The 27,844-nt window shown below is 38.3% G+C and overlaps 1 protein-coding gene across 4 annotated transcripts in view; it reads left to right on the top strand.

The window, feature by feature from the left end:
* The window catches only part of LOC139973307 (uncharacterized), a 253,733-nt gene that overhangs the window by 190,895 nt on the left and 34,994 nt on the right, over positions 1-27,844 (top strand). For 3 of the 4 annotated variants that reach the window (XM_071979897.1, XM_071979896.1, XM_071979898.1), the window contains 2 exons: positions 21,282-21,449; positions 22,895-23,022. In XM_071979897.1, coding sequence (XP_071835998.1) covers positions 21,282-21,449; positions 22,895-23,022 — 296 coding nt within the window. Of the gene's footprint in view, positions 1-2,771; positions 2,804-21,281; positions 21,450-22,894; positions 23,023-27,844 lie in introns of those variants that run through there. The other variant, XM_071979900.1, reaches the window with a different exon arrangement.

Genomic DNA, 27,844 nt, shown 5'->3' with positions numbered 1-27,844 from the left:
AAAATTTTGGCTAAAACACTTTCATTTCACAGAAGAGATAAAGTGTGTCCCGCAAAAAATGATCTTACAATTTGCCGTAATTTAACCCCAAAAAATTCCTGTGTTTTTGTTAATATTTTCAATTAAACATAACTTTCGATGCAACCCAACTCTTCTAATATGTAGCTCACACTGAACACTGACCTCAGCTGTGACAAGGTGTATTTCAAATTCTGTGCCCTGCACCCTAGATTTATATAATTAGCAGCAAATATTGGAAACTCTTGCTTCATTAATTTACAAATATTTTCAATCAACATATGATATATCCTAATATGGCAAAAATACAGAAATTTATGTAAAAAAACTTGGTAGTATTTTGTGGTCACGATACGATATATTTTTCTCTGTAAACAATGTTGACATTTTTGATGGGGAAAACCCTTTTCTTTTTATTCATTTTCCAACTCTTAATTGTTATAACATAGATATTGACTTGATATTTTATACAGGAATTTGGCACTAAAATGGAGCTATAAGTATTTGGGAAAAAAATGTCCTTCATTTTGATAAAATTCAGTGGTCATCATTCCTATTTTCCCAGATGTGGAGTCCACACAGAGAAAAGATACATAAGAACACTGACTTAGATGTAAACAAAATAGCTTAAAAGTTGTGGTTGAGGATATAAACGACATTACGTTAATAATTGCTGTGAACGTGAAACGATGCGGGCAGAGACTATGATGATGAAAATTGCCTTTGGCCGTCCCAGTTGTTCACCTCTCACCGGCCCTAAACATCGAACCATCTCCTTGAGTGCATCCACAAATTTACAAACGATCGTCCAAAGTTTTTTTTAACTTTTCCTTTTCCTTTTGTTACGTTTTATTTCGAAGGAAAGATGAATAGACTAATCTCAGCAAATGTCATTTCCATCGAGGAAAATGTGTGAAAATAATCGTCGCTTGTCAAGTAAACGAATTGTTTGAAATTTGTTTGGCGAGAAAATTTGTTTCCAGCTAAGAGATGAGAAATTTAACAGGTTCACAAATAAGGATCACTCACTTGTATTTATTATTTCCTATTTATTTCCTATTTATTTTCTATTTATTTTCTATTTATTTCCTCTCGACTCTGTATTAAACATGGTGACGCAAACTAGAACCCATACGCAACACGTGACAGTTTGAAAATTCTCGTAATTTACGTACTTCTGTCAGAAAATTGTTATTCATTCTACCTCGAGATATTATTTTGACCAATGGGCTGGAGCTGTTTTTTCAAAGAGTCCATACAGGGGTATAGATGGCCTTCAAAAGATTCTGTAAAGATGCATATGGACACCTCAGTAGGGTATAGCAAGACACCCTGCAGGCAAATAATACCATATTTGGGCAAAAGACAAAAGGATTTGTCCTTGAATCATTTCAAGGATTTCCAAGAAAAATTGGATTAGGTCATTCAGATAAGACAATATAGCCAGAATGCAATTTTTTTTTACCCCCCATTTTTTTTTACCCTCATTAATATCGAGTTCTTTTTGTAACGTTATCACTGAAAGTGATCTTTGAACCAATATGCACTTATAGTTTTGTTTATTTGTAGTATTCTCGCCGCAGATTTTTCAAAATACAAAATATAACAGAGATGACATAAAAGAATGAAACAGATTGAAAAGAACAAAAATAGTAACAGGAGCTAAACCCATTGGGCTGACAAGATGTCGGCCCATTTCCGATGGGGCCCTAGGTGATTATTATTGGCCCCCAAGTATGCTAGCAAGTCAATTTATGGTCACCCATGCTCCAACTATCCACAAGCATTTGAGTACCATCTTTATAGTATTCTTCAGTTTCTTCCTCAATCCAAAACAGCTCGTCTAATATAACTTTCCGTAATGTCTGGAAGTATATCGGAGATGTAGTGCCACCCGGAAACATAACCAGCTAATACCCGCGATGACCCTTATTATAGTCATACACATCTTTGACTCATGAAGTACTTTATACGAAACATAGAAATATCGCTGCTAATGCTAATATGATTTGCAAATTGAATGACAAAGATGTCATGAATTTTAAATTACTAAGTACCGTATGACATATTATAATAATAATAATAATACTAACCCACTTATCTGTCTGGATGGGGACTAAAACTTGGAGACACTTTATCAAACCCTGTTTTTTTGTGAACAATTGAAAGTATTTTCTAGGGGCAAACACTGTGAAACCTTTACATCGAAGAGATAACTATTCCACACTGCTAGTTGGAAACCCTGGCTCACTCAATGCCCCCCTATTATACTTGAGATATCATTAGTGGATCATTGAATGGAACGTATTTTGATTGGCTATTTGGCTAAACTTCCCTTAATTATGCCAGGGAGTTGGGTCACAGTGAGTGAGGGGTCTATGATATCATCTGAGCCAATGCTCTTCAAAAGATTCACCTTTATAGGCTATTATATATCATTTTTTTCTGTTGATTTATCCTTGAAAGCTAAATATACAAAGGGATTGTTTGCTTAAGCTGTCTACGATCTCTGTACTTGGAATCTCTGTACTTGGAATCTATGTAAAATCAAGTTGTATCTATAGTTTTGTAGACAATATTTTTTTTTTCCCCTGTGGATGAATTGATTGACAGTTTATAAAGAAAAAGAAAGACATTTTTCAGCCGAAGTGTCATGATGACATCATCCATTCTTCTGTTGCCAGATGCAAAATGTCACCAAATTTGGAAAGATTTTATGCAATTTTTTTCAGCAATTGTGCGGAGCAATCGCCTCCAGCCATAAGGACAGCTTGGACACAAATTGGTGAGAACTTGTACCAAAAATTATGCAAAACTGCTTTAAAATAATTCTTAATTTCCACAGTTTTATAGAAGGAATTCAAAATTGCCAGGAAAGATATTTCACTGTCGCATATAGTATTCAGTATAATGTTCGTTTGTAAGTTTTTCTTTCGTAAAGTCACAAATCTATGTGTTTGTCATTTCAATCGTACAAAAGTTAATGGCAATCCTTCCATCCCAACTTTTTTGTTCTAGTTTTGAATTTATTAAATTTCAGGATCGGTCTTCGAATCCTTTAGTCCCATGGATGAGAGATTATTATTCATATCCGAGAATTATACTTCTACCAGTGCTTCAATTCATGAGATGTTTCTCTGTGAATATCCCTGCCATTTATTCCATCAGTATCTTACTCTACAAGATTTTTTTAAAAATGAACAACAAAAAAACCAACTCTTTTTTTCCCTCCCAACTGAATGGTTTGTTCCCATTTTTGGGGGTAGATTTGATTCTAGGTCACAAAATGAATGTATGTGGTACTTTTCTTTTGAGGCCAGTTCCTTTGGGGTTGAAGATCTCAATCTTGTCCCTCAGGCATGAAAAAGTTAAGAGGTTTTTCTCTTTTTTTTCATTTTTCTTTTTTTGGCATACACAAAAAAAGAGCAATATATAAATACATTGTGTACACTATACTGTCTCTTAATGAGGTCTCAAAAAATGGATCTAATACCCAGACTGCCATTTTTACCTTGAATCGGTAGGAAAATAAAATTTACTTCCAAAAACAAAGACACGATTTTTAAAAAAATGGTTGGGGTTGGGTGGGGGGGGGCAGAGGGTTAAGAACTCTGATTGACAGGACTTTCTCCTCCTTGTAGACTTAATTGATAATTATTGGCCAGCGCATGAATTATTCAGTTTTCCGAAACTACCAAATGACAAGTCAGTTATTACTTCGTCATGCAACACTGCCATTTTCTATCTTACGATTGCTAGAAAAAAACCTCTATACAGCTGGCCATTTTCAACGACATTTAATTTTTTTCTTTTTTTTTCTTTCTTTCTTTTATCTTCTCTCCCTTTCTCTCTGTCTCCATTTTTCTTTTCTTTTTCACCGAATTGTGACCTAAGGAAATGGATTTTATGACAAGTATAGTCACCTGTAAAAAAGAATGACTGGAGCAGTTTGACTGTAGGTCATTATACAGACGGCCAGTGGTCTGACTGAGGCCGGCTCGTCATCGACAGCTATCGCCACCTTTGTCTCGTTATGTTATCCTCCATTACAAAGAGGCTGGCGCGAGGTAGCTCGCAGAGAGGACGGCCATATTTACAAACGGTGCAATAGCTAGATCTGTGTACATATCGTACAGATGGAGATTTAACTTTTAAGCACTACATTGACTGCGTCGCCGCGTAGGAGCATCATAGCTCGTTGGCAGGCGGTTGCGTCGCCGTTTAAAAGACGGCCGTTCGTCATGGGCAGGCCTTGTTACATCCCATTTGTAACATCAGTTATCCCTTACGGTCGTTTCACTGCATAGGAAAGTGACTTCCTGCCATCTGTGATGGGATTGTACAAACAAAAATCTCTTCACCTGTGAGCATATCTCTAAAATTGAGTCTTTTTCTTAACAATCTACTCTCAATTATGGAGACCTTTTCTTTACTTTGTTAAATTATTTCCATTCTTCATTATATCGATCACACAGAGGCAGCAAAGAGGAACGTTCCCACTTTTCATTTCTGCCCAACAACATGCTAAGATCATTTTACCTCCATTTCACGTAACGTTAGCAACCCCCCCCCCAAAAAAAAGACTCTTAAAATGGACTAATGCATTTAAACGGCGAGAAATGTGATGCAGTAGGTCGTAAATATGCAAGACATATCTGTCTGGGAATGGCCTCCTACCGTATCCTGTGCCTTGACAGATTTACTAGTGCTGATTCTCAATAATTTTTTTTATTTTTTATAGTTTAATTTAAGAGTTTTTTAAGAGTAGCTCATTCCAAATTTTAATGATACCTTGCTAGTGCAGACAGACGGGATATATATATATATATTTTCAGCTGCCCATCTGGGGATGTGGCTACAGTGTCTTAGCTTCAGTCTTTATATCTTAGGTCAAGTCTGGTTGCAATATTGTCTGTGGTGGGAGAACCTCAATAAAGTAAACATACAGACATTAAGGTTCATCAGTCACACTCCAGCTCCCCTTAATCTCATCACATTTATTAACCACGACTGACGGACGGACGTACGGACAGACTTTATAAGTTTACAACTGATCATTCGCCTCAGACAGTGCTCTGGACAAACCTGAATCCCAAAATCCCTTTGTCTTCGTATCATTGTTTACGCTGTTTTTTTTTTTACCTTGGGTGCAGAACTGCATGTCGTGGAAACAAAACTGTGACATAAGGTGCGAAGACGTGACCAACGTCTGTTTGCTTTTACCGATCATCTTCGTCATGTACATCCATCGAGACGACTATGGCTACCTTTTAGATTCGACGTACGAATTAGGAAGTATCAGTTACTGCTTATTCTTACACACTGTCTTTTTCGTCATGCATTATTTATGGTTTATTATCATTATTAGAAGACAAAAATGTGGGGCTGAATTGAAAATTTTATATAAGAAATGGTTTCCATACATGAACTTTCCGTTTTGTTCCGATAATTTTTTTTTTTTTTAATTATTATATCGAATAATTTTAGAAAGTGTATCACGTCAATCTTGCAAATCATTTATTTTGTATGCTCGTACCATTTATATGCTATTCAGTATTCATTGGATATCAGTAAACCTGGCGTCCTTTATATCTACAATATCGCCAATTTTTTTTTTTTCTTCTAAACTTTTGGGGCGACCCTCCACAAAATATTTTGGGCGACCATAAAAGGGTCGCGAACCCCACTTTGAATAGCGAGGGGGTGTCTTGGTAACCCATAGCTAAAATGATGCCAAGTAGACTTACAGATGCAAGTTATTCTGCTGACAAGTCCCTTGTAGTTGCTATTTTTCTCACATCACTCAAGAAAGTGTAATACGTAAGCCTTTTGCAGGGTGAGGGGGGGGTAGGGGTATTGAGAACTTAATTTTGAGCAAGTTCACACAAGTAATTTCAAATATTTTGTCATAGTTACTTGCACAGGAAAGTTTATTTCATGTTATTATTTACAATATATTCATTTGATGGGGGAACCAGAAGGAAAAAAGAGAAATTTGTAAAAATCATTTATGTAACATTTTTTTTTTTTCTGACGACAGATTTGATATCTGTGAAGGATTATGCAGGTTTAGATTAATTTGCTATATTCAGGCATGAGACTCTTCCGCGGAAACGTGGATTTCCGATTTTTTTTTTTTTCATTTTCGCGTTTTTTTTCGTAATTCGCGTTTTTTATTATTTTTTATTATTATTTTTTTTTATTTTTTTTTTAATTTAATTTTTTTTATTTTTATGCCGAACATGCTGGACTGTGAAGGGAAGGAACACCGAATTTGACCAGTGGTGGAATCAAGTAGCACAAAGCAAGCAAAAAAAGCCTTTTTTTGGTTCAAAAAAGCTAATGGATAAATTATATAAGCAGAAATTCCACACTTTTTTGGCGAGTTACGTGATGTGATAGATTCCATCTAGAGTCCACCATTTTGCATTTAAGCCCTCCTTACCTGACAAAAAAATTCTAAATTCGATCGATAAATTTCAGATTTTTTTTTCCCAGCTCAGTCTCATCCCTGTATATTGCTGACTAAAACAGGGGAAGGGCTAAGACTGCTGCATACATGGTTAGAATTATGTCAATTCATTCGGGCTAAAATGTACAACAACAATTTCATGAATAACCGCAAGGAGCGACAAGAACATTGAGGCCCCCAGAACGACAGATGCTGCCACATGCAGCTCCGATTTTTAATATATTTAATATTTAGAAAGTAGTTTTAGGAATTGAAAACAAACCCTTTGGGAGCAGAGTTCAGTATAAAGTAAAGGCACATTGTAACGCTGGTACGTTTGTACCCTGCCGTTATCGTTTCCCCGTCCTTTAACCGGTTTACTCTCGGTGCGGTTTTGGATTTCGAAAACCATAAATTTGAGTTTGTTTCTCGTGGATTTATTTACTGTTTACAAATTTGGCTGACTCTCTATCCCCAAAGTTTATTGAAGAGCAGGAATATATTAAATGTTGTATTGGTCGGTTTGGAATATTTTTTTGATTTTATACTTGTGTTTACAGACATGGCAAAATAGAGCATCTGACCTGCCTGCAAAGGTCATCACCCTTGGTGATGGATATTTGTTCAAGTACTTAATTTTTTTATCAGCTATGACATCAACGTAAACAGTGATGTAGGAAAAATAGAGAGTAGGAGGTGAAGGGAGGGAAAAATGAAATGAATTTGTCAGTCAAAACATGAAGCATGAAATTGTTCCCTTACAAAAGTGCGTTTTTTTTTACCATTCACCCCCTTACCTTCCCCTGCTTACCCCCCCCCCCCCTCCCTAACATTTTCTTGTGGTCCTGCAGATTCCTCCAATATAAGCCAGCTTGCATTGGTCCAGGAACACCACAGGAGTAGATTTTTCAAATGAGCCAATGTATCTCTTTTCTCTAACCCTAGGGTTTTACCAAGCCATATCACCCAATTCCTTATCAAGGATTAGTTAGGTCTAAGTGCTTCACAAGATGGCCAAATTGATACTCAAATCCTAAAAATTGTTTTTTTTACAAGTTTTGATATTAAACATAATTTACAAATCTAAGAATTGCTTAAGTGTTGTTCCCATGGAGAGAACAGGAAGGGGAAGGGAGAATGCATTTCAACTATTTCGTGCTTTTTAAAATGGTTTATAGAGCTGTTTGAAGTCGAAAATTTCAAAAAATCTCGACTCGGGAGTTTTCGTCTACCTGTACGACTTAATTTGACGCACCTTTGTTTCCCGATCCTTTGTCGATGGGACGTGCCGTTTCCTTTCTTCCTCTCGTTCGTTTTTTTCCCTGAGATTTCTTCGCATCACTATCACTATATAACAGAGACTATACCGCTAAACTGGTTTTTGTCTTTGTTTATTTATTTTTTTCTCTTAAGAGGCCGACAGAATACCGTGGATAGTGTTGCAAAAGCGCGTCATGCTACTTGCCGTCAGAGAGGGTTTGTGCGTTATTAGGGCCGTCTACCCTACCTGCTACGTATAGAATTACACCCAACACGCTCAAGTCAAGTACAATTGAAATTGCTCGTATCAAAATCTTGCCAGTCCGTTGGCTGGGATCGACGAATTAAGAAGGCCATCCTGTAAATAGGTTGGTTCACGAGATAGCCTCTCATAGCCGCACCAAGTGTACGCGAGAGTGTCCAGTCCAGCCTCACTTTCTCAATGTTGAAGGGGTTTCATTTGCATGTTGGGAACACTGTTTTCCAGAGCTTCTGAAAACTGACCGTTGCCAATGCCTAAAATTATTGTGGTGAAAATTTTTTGTTGGTGACAACATTTAGTCATTTATCATCAATGGGTTCTTAAGTACTTTTTTTTTTGTTGGGGGGGGGCTCTTTTTTAATCTTTCTGTTAGGATCTTGAAGAAATCATACTCGATTTTGTTTACTTATAGTCATAGTGATCAAGTTACGGATCTACTCGCCCACTTGTGGGGAAGCATTAGCTGCCTAACTAGGGCGGTGTGGATGGTGTGTGGTGTCCAGGCCCCAGGGCGCCCCATTAACAAGTACCGAGAAGAAGTAACCAACCTATCTGCCGAAGTCAGCCTTACGACTAGTGGCTAGTGTCGATATTAAACGTTCGGTCAGTAAAACCGAATGGACCCCACGTTCTCTTTAGGGTCCCATTGCCTATTCATCTAGATATCTAGGTAGCCCCCCCTTCTTTAATCGTCAAGTCCGGTAATGTATCCCCCGGCGGGGCGTCTGGAGGCCCCAAATGTTAAAATTCTATATTCTCCTCAGGCCCATTTTCTGTCCCTGCACCAAGGCTCTTTTGACTTAGATATTGGTTCTCATATTTTGAAGTTTCAAGCTTCTTTCCTAATTTTCCTCCCCCTCCCCCCACCCATGCCCCCATCCCAAAAGCATGCACCATCTCACTAAGTAAAGTCACCCACCTCCTGTGTCAAATAGACTCTCTCACTAATTCCCTGAAATATGTTTTTTTTTCTTACCCGTATGAGTGATTTGACAAGCTGAGGAAATCCAAATTTCTTCTTCACTCATATATAAAAGTATGTTAACTTAAAAACAAGTTTGTACCCTGCCATTATCGTTTTCCCGACACAAACACAGGGCGGGGCTAAACAAACGTGGGAATTGAGCACCCTGACAGTCCGCGATCACGGTGAAAGAAAATCGTGAACAAATTAATAGTTATTTTTACTTGTGTTTAGTTTGTGTCTTTGTTTACACTGGATGAAGGCATGTGGTAGATGAACATGTAATCTCCTATTATTTCAAAATTAATTTAATCTGGATTGCAGTGTTCCCTTGTACCGTATCACCATTCCTGCTGCAAATTACAGCTACCGAAGACGTGAACTCAATCATCAAATGTGGCACGTTGAAAGACCGTCTATGAATTCAGATCATGATGTAATCATGAAGTAACCGTCTGGTCAGCCTGTCGTTGTCGTCGACCAGCCAGATCCTTCCAAGCAATATCGGTAATGATCCCCGCGAATGATCAGGCCGGTCGGCATTAAATGCTCAAGATGTTTGACAAGTCGCCAACCCGATACCAACCGTGGACAGGACGAATTAGAAATCAAATGGAGCTGCTGTATGATTTAAATATGCAGAGCTTTAATCAAGCAAATGGGCTATGGTCATGTTCCCTTTACACAACAGGCTACTTATTTTAATGTATCGATAATATACGTCTGTATTTATAAAAAATGACTGTTGTGTTGCAATCTGTTACTCTCGATTAGTCGTAATTGGTCACCAGGAGTAGAGTCATGCATGTATGCAAAACCTGTCGAGGTTCCAGCGGGTTTTTAGCTACCTAGGTAGGTTCTGCACTCGGTTAAATTACTAAAGACCATCGCTATTAAATAAATTAATGACAGGCTAGCTGCGATATCGGCCTGTAAACATGTCACGCGACACCACGAGAGATGTTGCGACTCAAACGACGGAATCGTTCTCCGAAGAACCTGCAGGGGGGTTATATTCTTTTTTGACGGGCTGAGTAGTCGGTGTAACTCAATGAGTGAAACATACCACGTGAATTAACTGGAAAGGTGTGTGATTGTACGACTCCCATCGAAAACAAAAGGGGATATAGGAGAAGAGAAAAATGGTAGCATGACGAGCGCCAAAGCTGACAAGAGTAATTTGAAGAACAAAGCACTGGCAGAAGTGTGGAGTATGTTCATCATGAGGTGATCGCAGCAGGCCTTGTTTAGGATTGAGAATGCAATGAGGATCAGCATCTTGTTGTCCCTTTGGGGGGAGGGGAAGGGAAGGGGGCGGGTAATATGGTTAGGGGGGCTTCATCCGCTGTTAAGAACAGTCGGTGGATCAATGTCGAAAAAGAACGGTGTTAATTCTAGTACTCCAAACATGTCGCAATCATTTTTTTGACAAATCAATTTAATATCTAGTTGTAGTGCTATAGAGCTTACAAGTGATTTATATAAAAGTCATTTAATAATGATATATTAATAATAATAATAGAGTGCGTCCATCTTAGACTCGCTGCATCGGTGTGTGTTTATAATGTGGAAGTGCATGGGTTGGACAAGCAACCAGATATCTTGGGTCAAGCGGGGTCAGGCCCCTCCATGGTACAATCATGTTGCGATCCTTACGGTATCAGACCCCCTGTCGAGTTATCCAGTGTGAACAAGGCTGTAGATGAATCGAGATTTTGATTTGATTTGATTTATTTGCAATTTTCGTGCATATATTACAATGTTTACTGTGAAAAGACATATAACAATTGATAAGAAAATGGTGGAAGGGCTTTGAAGCCGAAGCTTTTACAAGAAGCCCACCGTAACATAATTAATTACAAAGTAAATGTAAATAAAAGGGAAAATAGAAAGCTAAGAAGAGGATCTGCCCCCCCCACCCACCATATTGACCCACCCCGTAACTTGCCCAGCAGTAAAGAAATGGAGCAGTCAGTTGGGATAAACTAGACAGATGGTCAAATAGAAACATAAACTAAAATAGAGATGAAAATACATAGGGGTACACTAGAAGTGTTCATATTTATATACAAGTGTCTTTTTTCAACTTATCAGAAATTAACTTTAAGGATTTTGTGTTTTTTATTGTATCACTGATTTGATTCCAGAACTTAGTACCATCAGATACGATTAAGCATTCGAAAAGGTCAGACTTAATGGGAAGAGAAAATACTTGTTGAGATGAAATCATATAATGTGAAGTAAGGTCAAGTAATATTTAAACCAAGATTAAAGTTTGGGATTCTCAATTTAAAAGGCAGGTAACAAACTCCATTGGGCGTATTAATCAATTCTACTTCAATGAAATATTTGTGAATTTTTCTGGTGGGACGTTTTGTGGCACCTACCAAAAAGTTTTTACTTTAATATGAAGTAGTTATTCAATATATACTGCTTATTGAGATATTTAGATTTATTACGTAGAAGAATCAAGCTAACTTCAATCGAACAAGTTACCTACCAATCAGCCACAAGTTATGCCATGTTAAACTTTACATGAGCCAGTTTTCACTTTCCCTAAGTCCTGCAATCAAGCTAGGAATAGCAATATAGGTATGCCTTAGTATAGTTGTGCACTGCTGGAACGGGGATCAAAAAAGATTTTCTTGACTGTGTACCCTGTAAAGTCCAGACCTGAATCATCTCTCCATTAATTTCCATTGTAAGCCCTGTCCCAGTCTCCCATGTAAGGGCTTAGTATGGTAGCAGTTCTTGCACATATATGTGCATTAATATCATATTACATAATATAAAATATATAATATATATATTACATGTATCATATTACGTAAGTGATTTTTAATAGGGACCCTTAATAATAATAATAATAATAATAATAATAATAAATGAGACTTTATATAGCGCCAAATCAGTAAACAAAAGTTACTGCTCAAAGCGCTTTACAAAGAAAGTAAATTAATTTACAAAAGAACAAGTGAAAAAATGGGTCTTAAGTAGACTTTTGAAAGTAGAAAGTTTATAGCATGTTCGAATGTGATCTGGTAACTTGTTCCAGAGATAAGACCCAGAGTATTGGAAGCTTCTGTAACCATAGTTCTTCAATCGTGGTTTTGGAACAGTTAAATACAGTTTGTTGGAGGAACGAAGTGTGCGAGTTGGAGTATATGGCAAGAGAAGTTGTGACAGGTACACAGGCCGTTCAAGATGATGAGCACAGAAGGTGAGAAGAAGTATTTTAAGAACACCATCCTCTCTGTCGTAGGGGTCAAAACAGAGATCAAAGTCTGAAAATGTTGTAAATTATGGTAAATTCAAAAAGTGTAAAAGTAAGTTGGCCTGACATTTCAATCCTAGCAGGATCTTCTTCAGAGGCTAAATGACAAGTACAGTAGATGAATTTCTTGCCCAGGGAGAGGGTGTGGGGGGGGGGGGTGGTTGGTGGGATAGGACAGTACAGGGCAAATGTGAGGTTTGTTCCCAATTTGGCTCTATCCAGTATTCCATTGTTTGGAATCTTTGTACGAGCTTACGAAAGGAAATACTTAACAAATGATATACTTGATCTGAGAAGCATATATATAATATCACTTTGTCATCTTTTTTCAAACATTAATCTTTAAGGTCTTTCATTTTATTTCCTCTTACCAATAGCAAATATGATGTTTTCCAAGTAATAATTTTATTAGAATGAGATGAATTAGTTACTTTGTAATTACATCCATTTAACAGTTTGATATTACTTTAAGCAGATAGGTAATTTGATGATAAATTAAGGTTGAAGATACATGATTTGGTCAGTTAATATGAAGATAAAGAGATATGCCCAGCCGTGTTTGTTACCTTTCGGTAGTTTTTCTCTCGTAGATGAAAACGAATCACTCTGGGGCAAATGCTTCCTTCGTTAATTTTGTAGAGAGGGATTTTACCCTGAAGGTCTGAAAATAATGCGACTTCCCCCTTCCTACCGTCTGCTGGTTAATTTTCAAAAACTGCTTCATCTCTCGAATATAGTTAGGAAGACATCTGTCTGAGATGACGATAATCGACGACAAGGAAGTGTGTCAGATAGCTTAGGTTCAATGTTGTTTCCCTATCATACACGAATTGAAGGTAGTTAATTGCTGCAGGGGTTATCTGTCCAATTTTCGGTTATGGGTTCGAGCTTAAGATAAAAACAGTGACCGTGAATGTTGCAGTAACAGCTGTACAGACAGTGGGACTGTGAGGCCAGGTTTTTCCCTCGTCCTTTTGGTAACCATGGTGATTTTCAGAAAGAAGGGTATTGAAACGGTTGAAAGTATGCAAACAAGTCTGATATTCTAAATGCGACATTTGAGATTAAAGTCCTGTCGATAAACACTTTATAATCTTCATCTAGTCAAGAACTGCTCACTTTTCTGGTGGGCGTTGCTCACAGTTCATTTATTTATTTGTTTTATCGCCAGTTGTGTACAATGGGAAAGGAAGTCTCCTATAAAGTCTTAAAAAGACTTAACAAAGTAGGAGACTCCCTGGAAGAAACTGGACAAAAAATGTACAAATATAAATAATACAGTATATTCATAAGGATTAAATATACAGTAATAATATCCTAATGATGCTGAGATGGATACGTGAATAGATTATATAATACTGGTACAAGTTAATAAATTCCTTTTTCAAATGTCTGGTGAATGTGGAATTTGAAGTTATAGACTTCAAATTTTTTGATAGATCATTCCAAATTGGTATTGCTCTATTACGAAGACCGAATTTCCCTATGTTGCTATGGTAAAAATTGCAATGAGCGTTGTGGGCTTGTCTTGTGTGATGGTTATGTAAGACTCTGTTACTATATATAAAGTCATTAAAAGTGACTGGCAGTAATCCATTCCATGCTAAGGAAAGGTAGCAACCTTGACTGTTATAATATCACCAAGTTAACTGAACAAGGGAGGTTCAACTAATACTAGAAGACCTAATTGCATAAATATATATATATATATATGTCAGCCATTATTCAGCAGGAATAAAGCAATATTTCGGTAGATAATCTTCAATACATTTAACAAAACTGCTGGAAACTTTCTGCATCTTTTGGTCTAATATATAGTCTAAAATATACCTTAGAATGTGACAAAATTTCAACAAAAAGATGACAGGACAGAACAATACTGGATGGAAAGTTTATAACCTTAAATGCGACACCCTTAACGAGTTACTAGCTAGACTCACAAAAACTATTCATAATGATACCAAGTCGATCATTGCATGCACCTGTTTGCATCCAGTTCCTGTATCCATGGCAACAGTTTCAGTATCTCCAATAGCTACTTAGGAACTGGATGCAAAATGCACCAGGATGCTTAGGATAAGCTCCTCTTTTATCAGTTACAAATCTCCCCCTCCCTTCACTGCCCCCTATGTTCCCCCTTCCTTCCCCCATAAGAATTACCATTTTTTTATTGTGTGTGTAGCAGTGGTGCATAATCCTCTTTCATGAAGCTATAAAAATCTGTTATTTTCTTGTTCCTTTTAGTACTTTCAACTGTAAACAAAATATACAGTAGCAGAAGTACCTATGTAGTCAATAGTAACATTTGACAAAGGGCGGCTATTGGTGGTGGGGCCTCGCCCTGTGTCGGCTGTAATTAAAATTGCGACCTTGATTCCCATTGGGTTTGACTTATTAAACAAAACAAGACAAGAAAATATGGTAACCGTGTAACTAACTTCTATCCGGTATTATGCTTTGCATCCTGTAAATATTTTGATTGTGATATTATCGATAATTTTCTCTCCGACTTTAAAAAAGACCAACTCCTAAAGGAGGAGAGAGGTTGGTTCTGATTACCATTTGCATTGTTAATAGGGACGAATTCTCCTCCACAAACGGACAAGGTTTCATTTTTAAGAGGATGGACTCTAAAGAGACTGTTTTCATTTGCATATTATTAATATACCTTCGTTAACTCCGCAAGAATAGTACTGCGACAGCATGTCTCAACACCAGTTTACGTTTATGTGGGGGTTCGGTATACGTGGCTGGAAGATATTTCGGAAGTATGCAAAGAGAGTGTGTACAGTCAAAATTTTGGGGGTTGTGATGTACAAAGAAAAGGTTCTGAGAAGTTGGTCTGATAGATAAATTTTTGATATCTTAAATTTACACCAGATTAGTGACGGAATTTACAGCAAGCATATAGAGTTTTGACCCCAATTGGGGAGGGGGTGGGGGGAGCGAGCGGGAGCAATTATCTTCCAACCACTCTCTACAATGTTTATTGTCATATCCAATTCCTGACTCGAACTATGGATAGAAAAATGTTTTCTGTTATTCGTACAAAAATTATCAATCACTTATCATACCTGAAAATGAACACCAATGCATAACGGTCTGTAATCAATTAGTAATCGTTAAATTGGCGATCAATATATTCCTACCGTCGCAGATTTGATTGTCTATGTGGAGACTTAGTACCTCTCGGTGAGGGATAACATACTCATATCCAAGTAGTTTAAAGCAGGCGGTCATTCGTACAGTAACCTAAGATCAGCTGCCTTTGTTTTGTATTGAGGGGGGGAGGGGACATTGTATATGGACATTCTGAGGGGGAAATTTGTTGAAATTCTCTCAGTATCACTTTCGGAATTCAATTACTTGCGATAATACGAAGCTCCTGTGCGATTGAATTCTCATTGGCCTGTTTTAGTGACGAGTTCTAGGTATTATATCAGTGTCTTCTTTTTTGGGGTTTTTCTTTCTGAAGTTATGAAAGGATTGATTTCTATTGTTTTGATTGGCTTGTCTGACTTCATGAATAATCATGAGTATGTGTCATACAGTTTTATAATGCCACTGAGACTGACCACCTCCTCCTAGCTCTCCTTTGACAGGTACCCAGGAGAATGTCAAGGTGGTGGGGCTACTCACCTACCATGTTTGTAAATGGCTCTGGGCAGCCGTGCGTGAAGCGGCGATAGGCCGGGGTGTAACGGTCAGCTAGGATTTTGACCGCCGTTGACAGATCAACGTGTCGACGGCACGGACGAAGACGGGAGGCTTCAAACATATCCCAGAGGTGTGAAACATCTCTCGGTTCATGAGAAAGAAGCCAAGGGCATCCGGAGAAGGAGGCAAGGCTATCGTGTGACCTTGGTTACGTCTGGGGTCTTTCATGTGGAATTGATTCATCTGCAATTCTAATTAAAAGGTCATCCTCGATCACTTGTAATAAAGAATTTCAAATTTGAGGCAAAAGCAAAAAAAAAAAGGAAGAGAAGAGATGTATATCGTGTGATTTTTGGTGCTCGGACAAATATCACCATCGGTTCCGTAAATTCCGTCAAATCCTCTGTCCACGAGAGGTACATTTATGGTGAGCCAATTAACAGGCAATGTCTTTATACTCCTTTCTCATACACATCCATGCCCCTCTCTGCTTCCCTCTGGTATGAAGTAAGAAACAACAGTTAGAGTATTTTGGTTACCTGTTTTCAAGGCAATGCATGGACCCCCCCTCCCCCCCCCCTAAGATACGCAACCTCCTGAGCGGCTATTTTGTTCAAGATCATTTTCAAGCAAAAAGGAGGTGTCGTTTTCAACCATAACGGTGAAAACTAGGGCAGAAAACGAGTTTGCTCCTATAATAGTTAGCTGGTGAATGGCTTACCTCTTAAAGCTGAAGAGCTGTCAGTTCGAAACTTCAAGGGCTGCTTCACACTGATTGTGGCAACATGTGACTGTATCTAATAACCGGTCCTGGCTGATCAAAATCGTAACCGGTCTTTCGTTTCTTTGTTTTAAAAGTGAGTTAATGTCATGATCAGCCCCCGATAACGAGTTCATGGTTGCCATCTTTAGATCGAGGCTAAAATGTGTGTGGGGTCAAATGGGATACAGGGGGTTATTGGTATCTTTCAATGCAGTCACGTTCTGTAATCCTATCGGTTGACGGATTTGTAATCCTATTGTAGGCAAGAAAATCTGTTGTTTTTTTTGGCTCCCTTAAATTGCCAATTTGATAATATTTTCCGAGTCGGTGTTTCAAATTGTAGACTTTACCAATGCCAGCTTTCTCTTTCCAACAGAATTGCGAAATTCCGAGATGAGGTTTCGTTTTTGTTTTTACTGTCCCCTACTTTCCCCTTCCTAACACACGCTCCCCTCCCACCCCCCCCCCCCCCCCGAACAGCAGCCCATACCTTGCTTCATCACTACATGGTCTTTTCCTCATTACAAAATAAGGGCTGGTTTGCGACGTAAGAAGAGTTGGTTAATGCATAGCTTTATATTACCTGAGAAAAGTTTGTTCTGGCCGTTAGGGAAATAAGTTTTAAGACATATTTGAAATGACAGTTTCACTCACTTTAAATTTCAAAAAAGTGTTTTTTGTTTATCAGGGAAAATAGTTCTGTCGCTTTAAAGGGTGCTTGTTAAACGTGCCAGCTGTTTGCCAGTTTGGTAATGTAATCTTTGCTCAAATTCTGCAGCCGAGAAAGTGAGCAAATCAAGGTATAACCATGAAATTGTGTCAAGTTTTCACATTGATGCATTTTATATAAATATTGTTATACTTTTGGCATATTTTTGTTTAATTTATTGGCATCAAATGCATTAAGTTGAATAGATTATTATATATATATATATTTTATTTTTTTTATTTTTTTTTAGTGGCAGCTGTCAAATATGACAAAATATCGTGATTACACCAGCAGAATTGACATTAGTCAACTGGTGATCGATGCAAACTTAATATACATAAGAATTGATGTACACTCAATTCTCGCCCTCGTCCAGGCAGCTGTTCAGGTATCAAACGATCAGGTATCAAACCAGGTATCAAACGGATACTGTGTCCGTTTGAGTCCTCAATTAGAGAACTGTCCGTACAACCGTACCATCTCTTCATCTCCCGTTTTGATTGGTCAATTTTTTTTGTGATCTTTGCATGGTCTATACCTGAATTATCCAAGCTTATTATATGGAACCGTCTACCTATTATAAACTGCTTTAGAAGTGTACATATATATATATATATATATATATATATATATATATACACATACATAACCCTGACTTTGCGAGATGTCTGTAATGTCATGGCATATCCTTAAAGCTGTAGTCTGTACGTTAAATTGAAATTGTCACAACCTGGAGGGGCAGTAAAGTGCATGCATGCTGGACAGTTTTAACTGATAGAAGATGAGGTACTTGAAAGAAATGATATGTCATTTGGAATCTGAGAAAATAATAGTAAACTAGACATGATGTGATTTTAATAGTTCAAAACGTCAAATTAATTGGTTTACAAATTATTAGGAGGAACAAGAAATTGATTTCATTAGATTTGTGGGACACAAAATTCTTCGGGATTGGGCTGTCAAAATAGACGACAACATGCTGGTACTGTTAGTAATAAAGCAGTTGAAACCACATGGCTCTTTTAGTTTGATGAAGGTGTTTCATTGATTAGATGGAAGTAGATGTGTACATATTGTTTGGTCAGAACGAGGGAAAAGATACCGCTTTAAGGATGTACGGCCGGCCTGTGCGTTGTCAGTGTTCATGGCACGTGGTTAGGGGGAACTGCTCGACCAGGTGTCAGATGTTAATAACGCTGTCACCGATGTTTCACTCCACAGTTACCTTTGAAATTTAATTATCTGGTATTAAAAGGGTTTATAACACTTTCAGATGATGTGGTTGCTACGGTGACATTTAACCATAGTTACGGGACTGACAGTTTTATATAGTGACACTGTGAGATGAGGTCAAGGTACTTTCACTGGAAGACGACTCATATAGCATCTACTCCGCAGACCGGGGTGACCCAATTATTATTAGGGCGACTGATTCGACATATAATAAACAGCTGAAACAGTGTAGCATACCAGTGGTGGTTGATTGGATGATTCAATTTAGTCTTAGATGTCAAGGATACCTCGTGAAACGTACGTTATCGTAACATTCTCCAGACAAACGTTGAGGAAGACGTCATTTGTGACTGTCAGCTCTGACAATACTCTGGTAGAATGCTACTTGTCACACGTGGAGGTTTTCAGGTGTACGTGTATCTATTTGGTACGACTGGGATGTAGTGGTCGTCTGTACAATAATTGTTACACCAACGAAGCTTAACGTCTTCAATATCTCAGAGGAGTAACACCACATTGTGAATCCCATGCAAAATGTAGGCTTGATCAATGTAGTATGTTTGCACATACATATACAGATTTCAATTGTTAGGCTCATAGTTCCCTTTAAAAAACATACTTTTAATAACATGATTTTAAAGAAAACAGCTTTAATGAGGGTGGAGGGGGGTATTTAAGGCAGTTAGAAGTACCCTATGTATCCTATGTTTAACTGTAAGGAAGTTTGGGAAGAGGGTTTATTCTACTCTAGTTGGGAAAGTCTCTAAGAAGGACCATTTCCCAAATCCCATTCTCTCGCCCCCTGCCCAACCCCCAAAATATGGTCAAATTTCCCCAAAACTGCTCCTTTCATGTTCTCCATAGGCATTACCCCAAGATAATATGATTAAGCAAGACACACTTTGCCCCTCCCCACCCTCCCCCTCCCTCCCCATATCCCCAATTTCTCTGAGAGCTCATTTATGTTCACATCCCACTCAAGTAATCACTTCATTCATACTCTATCCACCATTTGCATCTATTTCAACAAAAACACCGCTCTATTTTTTCCCCTCTTCATGTTTTCCTAACTAACACTTGCCTTTTTATCCCACATTTCCCTGAGCCCCTCCAAATCCTTTTCGGTGGTACACTAAGTGGTCCTGGGTCCTGGGGCTGTATCCTCATCTGACCCACACTGTCAATGTCTTTTAGCTTTTATCTTTTACTAGATTTTGAAGGAATTGGTGACATTTAATAGTTCACAAAAGCTGCTTTTAAGAAAGTTCAGTCTGTGACATTTATTTTGTCTATTATTTTTTTGCTTTCACAAAAACGAACTCTATTAGAAACTATGTACAATGTAAAGTGGATATGATGATGATTGTTGTAATTAATTAATAAATTGATTTATTAATCAATCCATATATTACAGTATTAAGTAGATTGATCCACAGAGCATGGCCTCCACGATTTGAGCCTTCTTGAAACAATTTCTTTCCATAATCTTCAATAAACTCCAAATGTTTCAATATCCAATTGGCCCTCAGTAACCTCTTTAATACCAGCATCTTTTTTTTATTTTTTTTATGATTCCATTTTACTTAATTTCCTCTCCACTCTTTTGACTCAAAGTGCTTCCTTTTATTTTCTTTCTTTTTTTTCTTTCCTTCCTTTTTTTTCCCTTTTTAAGTTATTTATTTTCATTTAATATCCTTAAATCATCTTTCAATTGCATTCCTCTAGAGCATTTCAGTCATGGAGAGATTTCTAATTTTGTTTCCATACCATTAAGTCTTTTTTTTCCTTTCTCTTCTTCTTCCATTTATTAAGCAGCAATTAACTGCCTACTCTTAGAATTGTGAAAAGCTCCCGGGATTTCAAAGATATATCAGTTGGGGATTTCCCTGATCTCCCAGACACAACTTGTCACTGTTTGTGTGGGCTGACTAATATCAAAACCAGTATTTCCCCCGCTCTGAGTCGGCATAGCAGACAGGAATTTAGAAAAGAATTTACTGATAGGGACAGAGGAGGAGGGATGCGGGTGATTTAGGGGACCTGCCAGACACTGGGTTTATGGCAAGTAGCTGTTTAGAAGAAGGATGGAAGAGGCTCATGCCTGGATGCAGAAAAGCGAGAGAAAGAATATTTAACGGTATTAATTTCAGAGAGGCTTCCCGTTGTAGATTGTAGCAATATTGGACAACTGGACAAAGGTTGCTGGGAGGCACTGCGCTAATTATTGTCCTATGTTGATATGTCAGTGCAAAGTAAATCTGCTACAGTAGTAGTGTGAAAAACAAGATGAGGGGGCATGGAGGGAGAGAGATGGGGAGGAACAACCTATGTTACCATGAGTTCATAAGGTGAATTACTACATAGATGGTAAAAAGGGAAATATTTAAGGATAATTTTTTTTGGATTCACAGAATTTAAAGAATGGGTACATTGAAGTATATGTACCAAGTGTAAATGTATCTTGTCTCATAGGATGGGACAGGGGGGTTGGGGCAGGGTGGGGGAAGGTGTTATCCATCCCTGAAGAAAATTGTTTTACTTTTTCATTCATCTTGGGAGTTTTGGATAAAACAGTCAGATTTAACATGTAGTCCCCCCCCCCCCCTCCCCCCTATTTGTTATGACAAATTTCATCCTCAGTTTGGACTAAATTCCATTTATATATATCTATTTTTTTTTGTCTTTTGTAGGGTGTGAGAACTGTGGTACCCCCCATGAGGGTGTCTGCCCTATAGCTCCTCCTCTGAGAGTGCCTTTGCCTCCAGTCCGTGACAAGCCTATCCAGAGCCAAGCACGATTGAGTCTACCTCAGTATTTGGACCTCAGACAAGTTGATGTTGAAGCCAATGGGAAGCCAGGTGAGAACTTGATATAGCCATATGCACCCTAATGGGATGTTTCCCTCTCCTTCCCCCCTACCCTTCCCCTTTCCCCAGGGGAAGTGCCATGAACCCCTCCCTTCATATAAGCTGCACTTGTCACAGAAATAAGAAAAAAAAAGTCAGAAATATACCAAAGTTTTGTCTGACTATTGAGAATTCGACTAGAGTTGTGATCAATTAGCTCAAAATGTCGGAACCAACCATTGGGGGCCCCTGGACAGTGGGGGGAAGGGGGGCTGGTTCGATGAGCCACCTGAACTTCCTATAGCTATGCCTCTGGGTGTGTGGGACTGGAACATGTCATTAGCAAATATGTGAATTTGTGAAGTCATGTTAGAAGGCTCTGAATTGAGAATTGAACCTTCCCTGCTATCAATCAAAACAGACTCTCCAAAAGAAAGCCATGTGTCATGGGCACCACCCCCCCTTCCACCCCCACAGGCTTGAGAGTGGGATAGTGGGGCCAGGAGCTAAACCCATGTGTAATGGTGTGGAAAGCGCCGCCTATGCAGCCGTGGCGGCACCATATCCATATGAATTTTATTCCTGTGCAAAACTATTGGTAGAGAGGTAGCCCTCACCCCTGCGGCCCTCGATTCCCTGGTTGGTTAATGAGAGTAATTACCAGGGGGGGTGGGGGGTGATCAAGAATGTTATATAGACAGTGGGACTCTAGTACTACAGTATGTATAGAAAAACCAGTCTGGTCTTAAAAACAGTATTACCTGTGGTGATGTCAGACAAATCAAAATAAAGTCAAAATTTTCAATGTAAGGTTGACTTGAATGTATCTATAACTATATTTCAGCTCAGTTAACGCCTTTGGCATAATATCCTAACCCCCAAAAAGAAGAGCAAAAAAAAAAAAAAATATGCAAAGGACAAAGAAGATAAAAGCAGGATGTAATGGCATCATGAATGTTATTATTTTTTTTTTTCTTTTCTGATCCTGGGATTTTGATCATGGTGTCATTTTCCTTGAGTTCCATCAGAAGGAAATGGCCTGTATCCACTTTAATGAAGAAACTAGTCGGGTACTTCAAGCCTCTAGGGTCTGTTACATTTCTAAACCAAATTATGAATGGCGTTTTCTTTTAGAAGCCAAGTCATGTGGATGGATGTACCATGCTGATGTGACGTGTGATGCCCTGAAGGCTTTTAAACCTTTAGATACGAACATCTAATTTTGAGCGTGACAAATGAAGAGGGGGTGGATGAACTTTTGACACGTCCTTGAGTTCAAGCATATGAAAAAGATTTCTTATGTACCACTATGTTTGTAGCAACTTTGATATGGATTATCTTGTATTGCTCGTCCCCCTACCTCCCCCCCCCCCCCGTTCCTCTGCTCTTTGAGAAATCTTGGACCAGCCATTGTTTATGAATGTCAGCTTATAATACTGTCCCCTTTTCTTTTACAGTGCTAGGAGTATTCTCATCAAAAATTGTCCAACAAAGGACCCAGTTTGGTCCTTTCATCGCTCCACGCGCACCAATTTCCAAAAGCAACGAGAATGAAGTACATAATCCAGACAAATTTGTATATAAGGTAAGTCGAGGAGGAGTCAGTAGTGGGTTAATGAGGGGAGGGTGGAGGGGGTCGTTGGGTGAGGAGGGACGTTGAAACCTATATTGAGGAAAAGTATTCCGAAGCACAGCTGTGGTGGTGTCACACAGCTACAATGTCTGTAGTATTATTCTCATTCATGTGTAGTTATAGTATTTTCATTGGGTGTGCTGTGTCAAAGGCAAAAATAATAAAAGCAAAAAAACAGGTAAATAAAAAACAAGAATTATGAAAAGTGTTTGAAATGCTGCTGAAGTTATTGGACGTAACAGGATATATACCAAACTTGTTCTCTACCGCCATCTGTTGCAAAGTTGTCAGTCTAGTTATGAGATGCTCTATGCACAAGAAGAATAAATTCGAGTCACTTTAGCGCATGAATCCATCATAAACGAAGTGTAAACTCTTAACGTATTCGCTATTTTCTACCTAGTCCCCGTGTCTGTTTTGGCCGATTCTCTCATGTTTGGTGTTGTTTCGATCGAAGAAAAACTAAGAGAGAAAGAGGTAAAAAAAAAAGGATAATATTGGAAAGGTTTCTTGTAGTCATATCTGACATTTTGACCGATTACGAATAATATGACTGATTTGTAGAGTAATTTACACCACCGTCACGCGAGCGTAGACTTCTTCCTCCGGAGACACGAAGAACGGACGGGGGAAAAAACAATAATAATAATAATAATTCACAGATATTGAACGGGGAAGCTTTATATACATCCAACCGTGTTTATTTTTCATGAGATCTAGAAGCTTAAAATGTAACCCACATTATTATCGAACATGAAACATGAGCCTCTTTTTGACCTTGCGTCTGTCAAAATTGCTTTTCCTCGGATCGATCACGAAATTGGAACTGTCTCCACCCGTTAGCGAGTTTTCCAAAACTTTTCAGTCCCAAAAAAATCATTTCCATTCGCCACAAAATCTGGGGTAATTGATAAATTACCTCAGACCTCGTTTGCCGCGTTCCTCTTCCGCATATTTCGCCGACGTCGCAGATATGTTTCGGGAAGGGATTAACGTTTTCAGGTCTCTTATTTGTTTTTTTTGTCAAATATTGCCGATGACACGCATAAGTGTCTCCCTATCAGGTACTGTGGTCGGTGTAAATACTGTAAATCGTGCGATGAATTGGCAAAAAAAAAAACGGCAATAGGAGAAGGATGTGAACATCAGATGGGACAAGCTTCTTTTTTTTTTAGGAATTTCACTGTAAATCTATATTGTTTTAATATATTTATATATTAAGATTTAAGCTGCGTCCATTTTATTCTCCATATTCATATTTTAAGGGCTTTTTAAGTTTTTGTGATTGTAAAGCGCTCTTGAACATGCTTAAGCATGAAAAGAGCGCTATATAAATCTGGTAAATAATATTAATAATAACAAGCATCGGGTGATACATGTGCTACAAGAGTGTGACATTGAAAACTCCTGATGCAAAATGATTGCAATTTTTCACAAGGATGGGAGGGAGGGGGCTGGGGCAAGGGGTTGGAGGAAGATTGAATCTTTGAGGGGCAGGTACAAGACTTTCAATGGGTAGTGGGAAATGTGACATTGACTTGCGGGGAAAAGGTTTACGGACACCAATGAACGACATTGTCCTAATCAGGTCTCTGACAGTCGTTTAGAAATCATGAAAATAGCTGCCAAATCCATCAATAATTGACCATTTTACAAGTCTTTTCTTAATTCAAGTTCAATTATTTATGAATAAACACAAGCCAATTATCCACATTGATGATGGCAAGGGAGTGACTGCCTAATTTGTCTGTTATGTTAATCCTTTGTTTTTTGCAACCTTCCTTTCAAGAACATTGAACACAGGTTTGTGGCTTAAGAGGATTTTTGGAGATATTTTATTGTCTTCTTTGAAAAGAGGAACATCGCATTATTCAAATGATATGTGGGCTTGTAATCAGTGGTTAACTTATTAAGGCCTAAAATAAGAATATTTGATGAGCACAACACTCCGCGTCATAGTTGGCACATATTTCATGAGTTTCTGAGGTTTATCAAAGCTTCATATGTGTATATCTGTAAAGCAAGAAGAGCTAAAAGAAAAATATTTCAACAGATTTTGAATGAGAATATGTCACACAATACATATACTAAATATGGGCCAAATTGGCTAGGTGTCCTTTGTACTTTAACCACAAACTTGCTTCCAAACCTCCCAAAACAATGCATCCTGTCTGTAAGGCCAGTAAGACTCATTACCACCTGTAATACAAGTCTGTACTATGGTAAGTAAGGCCAGTAAGACTCATTACCACCTGTAATACAAGTCAGTACTATGGTAAGTAAGGCCAGTAAGACTCATTACCACCTGTAATACAAGTCAGTACTATGGTAAGTAAGGCCAGTAAGACTCATTACCACCTGTAATACAAGTCTGTACTATGGTAAGGCCAGTAAGACTCATTACCACCTATAATACAAGTCTTTACTATGGTAAGTAAGGCCAGTAAGACTCATTACCACCTGTAATACAAGTCTGTTCTATGGTAAGGCCAGTAAGACTCATTACCACCTGTAATACAAGTCTGTACTATGGTAACGCCAGTAAGACTCATTACCACCTGTAATACAAGTCTGTTCTATGGTAAGGCCAGTAAGACCCATGACCACCTGTAATACAAGTCTGTACTATGGTAAGGCCAGTAAGACTCATTACCACCTGTAATGCAAGTCTGTACTATGGTAAGTAAGGCCAGTTAGACTCATTACCACCTGTAATACAAGTCAGTACTATGGTAAGTAAGGCCAGTAAGACTCATTACAGCCTGTAATACAAGTCTGTACTATGGTAAGTAAGGCCAGTAAGACTCATTACCACCTGTAATACAAGTCAGTACTATGGTAAGTAAGGCCAGTAAGACTCATTACAGCCTGTAGTACAAGTCTGTACTATGGTAAGTAAGGCCAGTAAGACTTACCACCTGTAATACAAGTCTGTACTATGGTAAGGCCAGTAAGACTCATTACCACCTGTAATACAAGACTTTACTATGGTAAGTAAGGCCAGTAAGACTCATTACAGCCTGTAATACAAGTCTGTACTATGGTTAGTAAGGCCAGTAAGACTCATTACCACCTGAAATACAAGTCTGTACTATGGTAAGTAAGGCCAGTTAGACTCATTACCACCTGTAATACAAGTCAGTTCTATGGTAAGTAAGGCCAGTAAGACTCATTACCACCTGTAATACAAGTCTGTACTATGGTAAGTAAGGCCAGTAAGACTCATTTCCACCTGTAATACAAGTCTGTACTATGGTAAGTAAGGACAGTAAGACTTACCACCTGTAATACAAGTCTGTACTATGTTAAGTAAGGCCAGTAAGACTCATTACCACCTGTAATACAAGTCTGTACTATGGTAAGGCCAGTAAGACTCATTACCACCTGTAATACAAGACTTTACTATGGTAAGTAAGGCCAGTAAGACTCATTACAGCCTGTAATACAAGTCTGTACCATGGTAAGTAAGGACAGTAAGACTCATTACCACCTGTAATACAAGTCTGTACTATGGTATGTAAGGCCAGTAAGACTCATTACCACCTGTAATACAAGTCTGTACTATGGTAAGGCCAGTAAGACTCATTACCACCTGTAATACAAGTCTGTACTATGGTAAGTAAGGCCAGTAAGACTCATTACCACCTGTAATGCAAGTCAGTACTATGGTAAGTAAGGCCAGTAAGACTCATTACCACCTGTAATACAAGTCTGTACTATGGTAAGGCCAGTAAGACTCATTACCACCTATAATACAAGTCTTTACTATGGTAAGTAAGGCCAGTAAGACTCATTACCACCTATAATACAAGTCTGTACTATGGTAAGTAAGGCCAGTAAGACTCATTACAGCCTGTAATACAAGTCTGTATTATGGTATGTAAGGCCAGTAAGACTCATTACCACCTGTAATACAAGTCTGTATTACATGGTAAGTAAGGCCAGTAAGACACATTACCACCTATCTATACCGCTTTGGATGGCAATAAATGCTTCCGAAAGAATTTTGAAATAAAAAACATTGGTAGGAAATAACGTATTTCATTTCATATTTATTGTGCACAGTTGTGTAAATTTTTTGAATTTTCAGATAATTCAAAGATGTTGCGAGAGTGAGATCTCATAAACGTGACACTTGTTTCCCATTTTGGTGATACAAACTTGTGTAATTGTGAGATGTGTGATGAAGTTAATTGAGCATGCAGTTTGAACACTTTGAGCTTCAGCCAGAAGTTTCACTGTTTTATAAGTGAGTGACGGAGAGTTTGACACAGAAACTATTATAATACCTTATAAATACCTTATAAACTTCTTCCTTTTCCCTCATCACAGAAGTTTATGGTTTGGTGACAGTCGCGACCGCAAATTAGAGGGTTCGCCTCGCCGATAGTATACCCATGCGAAAGAGAAGGAAAAATTAGAACGTAACATCACTTCCCAGGGAATTGATCGCTCGTCAAGAACCATTATCTCTGATATAGATTCCATGTAGACCCACTGACACAGATGATATCTTAGTACCAAGTAGGTTATAAACCCATTAATTTTTCATGAACAGTAAAACAAAAAAAACAAAAAATTGGATCAGTCTGTGTCCCCGAGAATCGAAGGGAGGTTGGCAAGAGCAATGGAAGGTTTTATTTAAGGTGAGGTGGATCTCTGGCCCGTGACATTGAGAAGACACGCGACAAATCAATACTGCGGTTTCTATTTTCCCAGTCGAGGTGTTCGTTGGGGTATTATTCGTGGGAAACCTGAACACAGTTTGAGTTAC

Source organism: Apostichopus japonicus, chromosome 9, assembly GCF_037975245.1.
Source record: "Apostichopus japonicus isolate 1M-3 chromosome 9, ASM3797524v1, whole genome shotgun sequence".
NCBI lineage: Eukaryota > Metazoa > Echinodermata > Holothuroidea > Aspidochirotida > Stichopodidae > Apostichopus > Apostichopus japonicus.
This window is presented reverse-complemented; position numbering and strand designations above follow the sequence as displayed.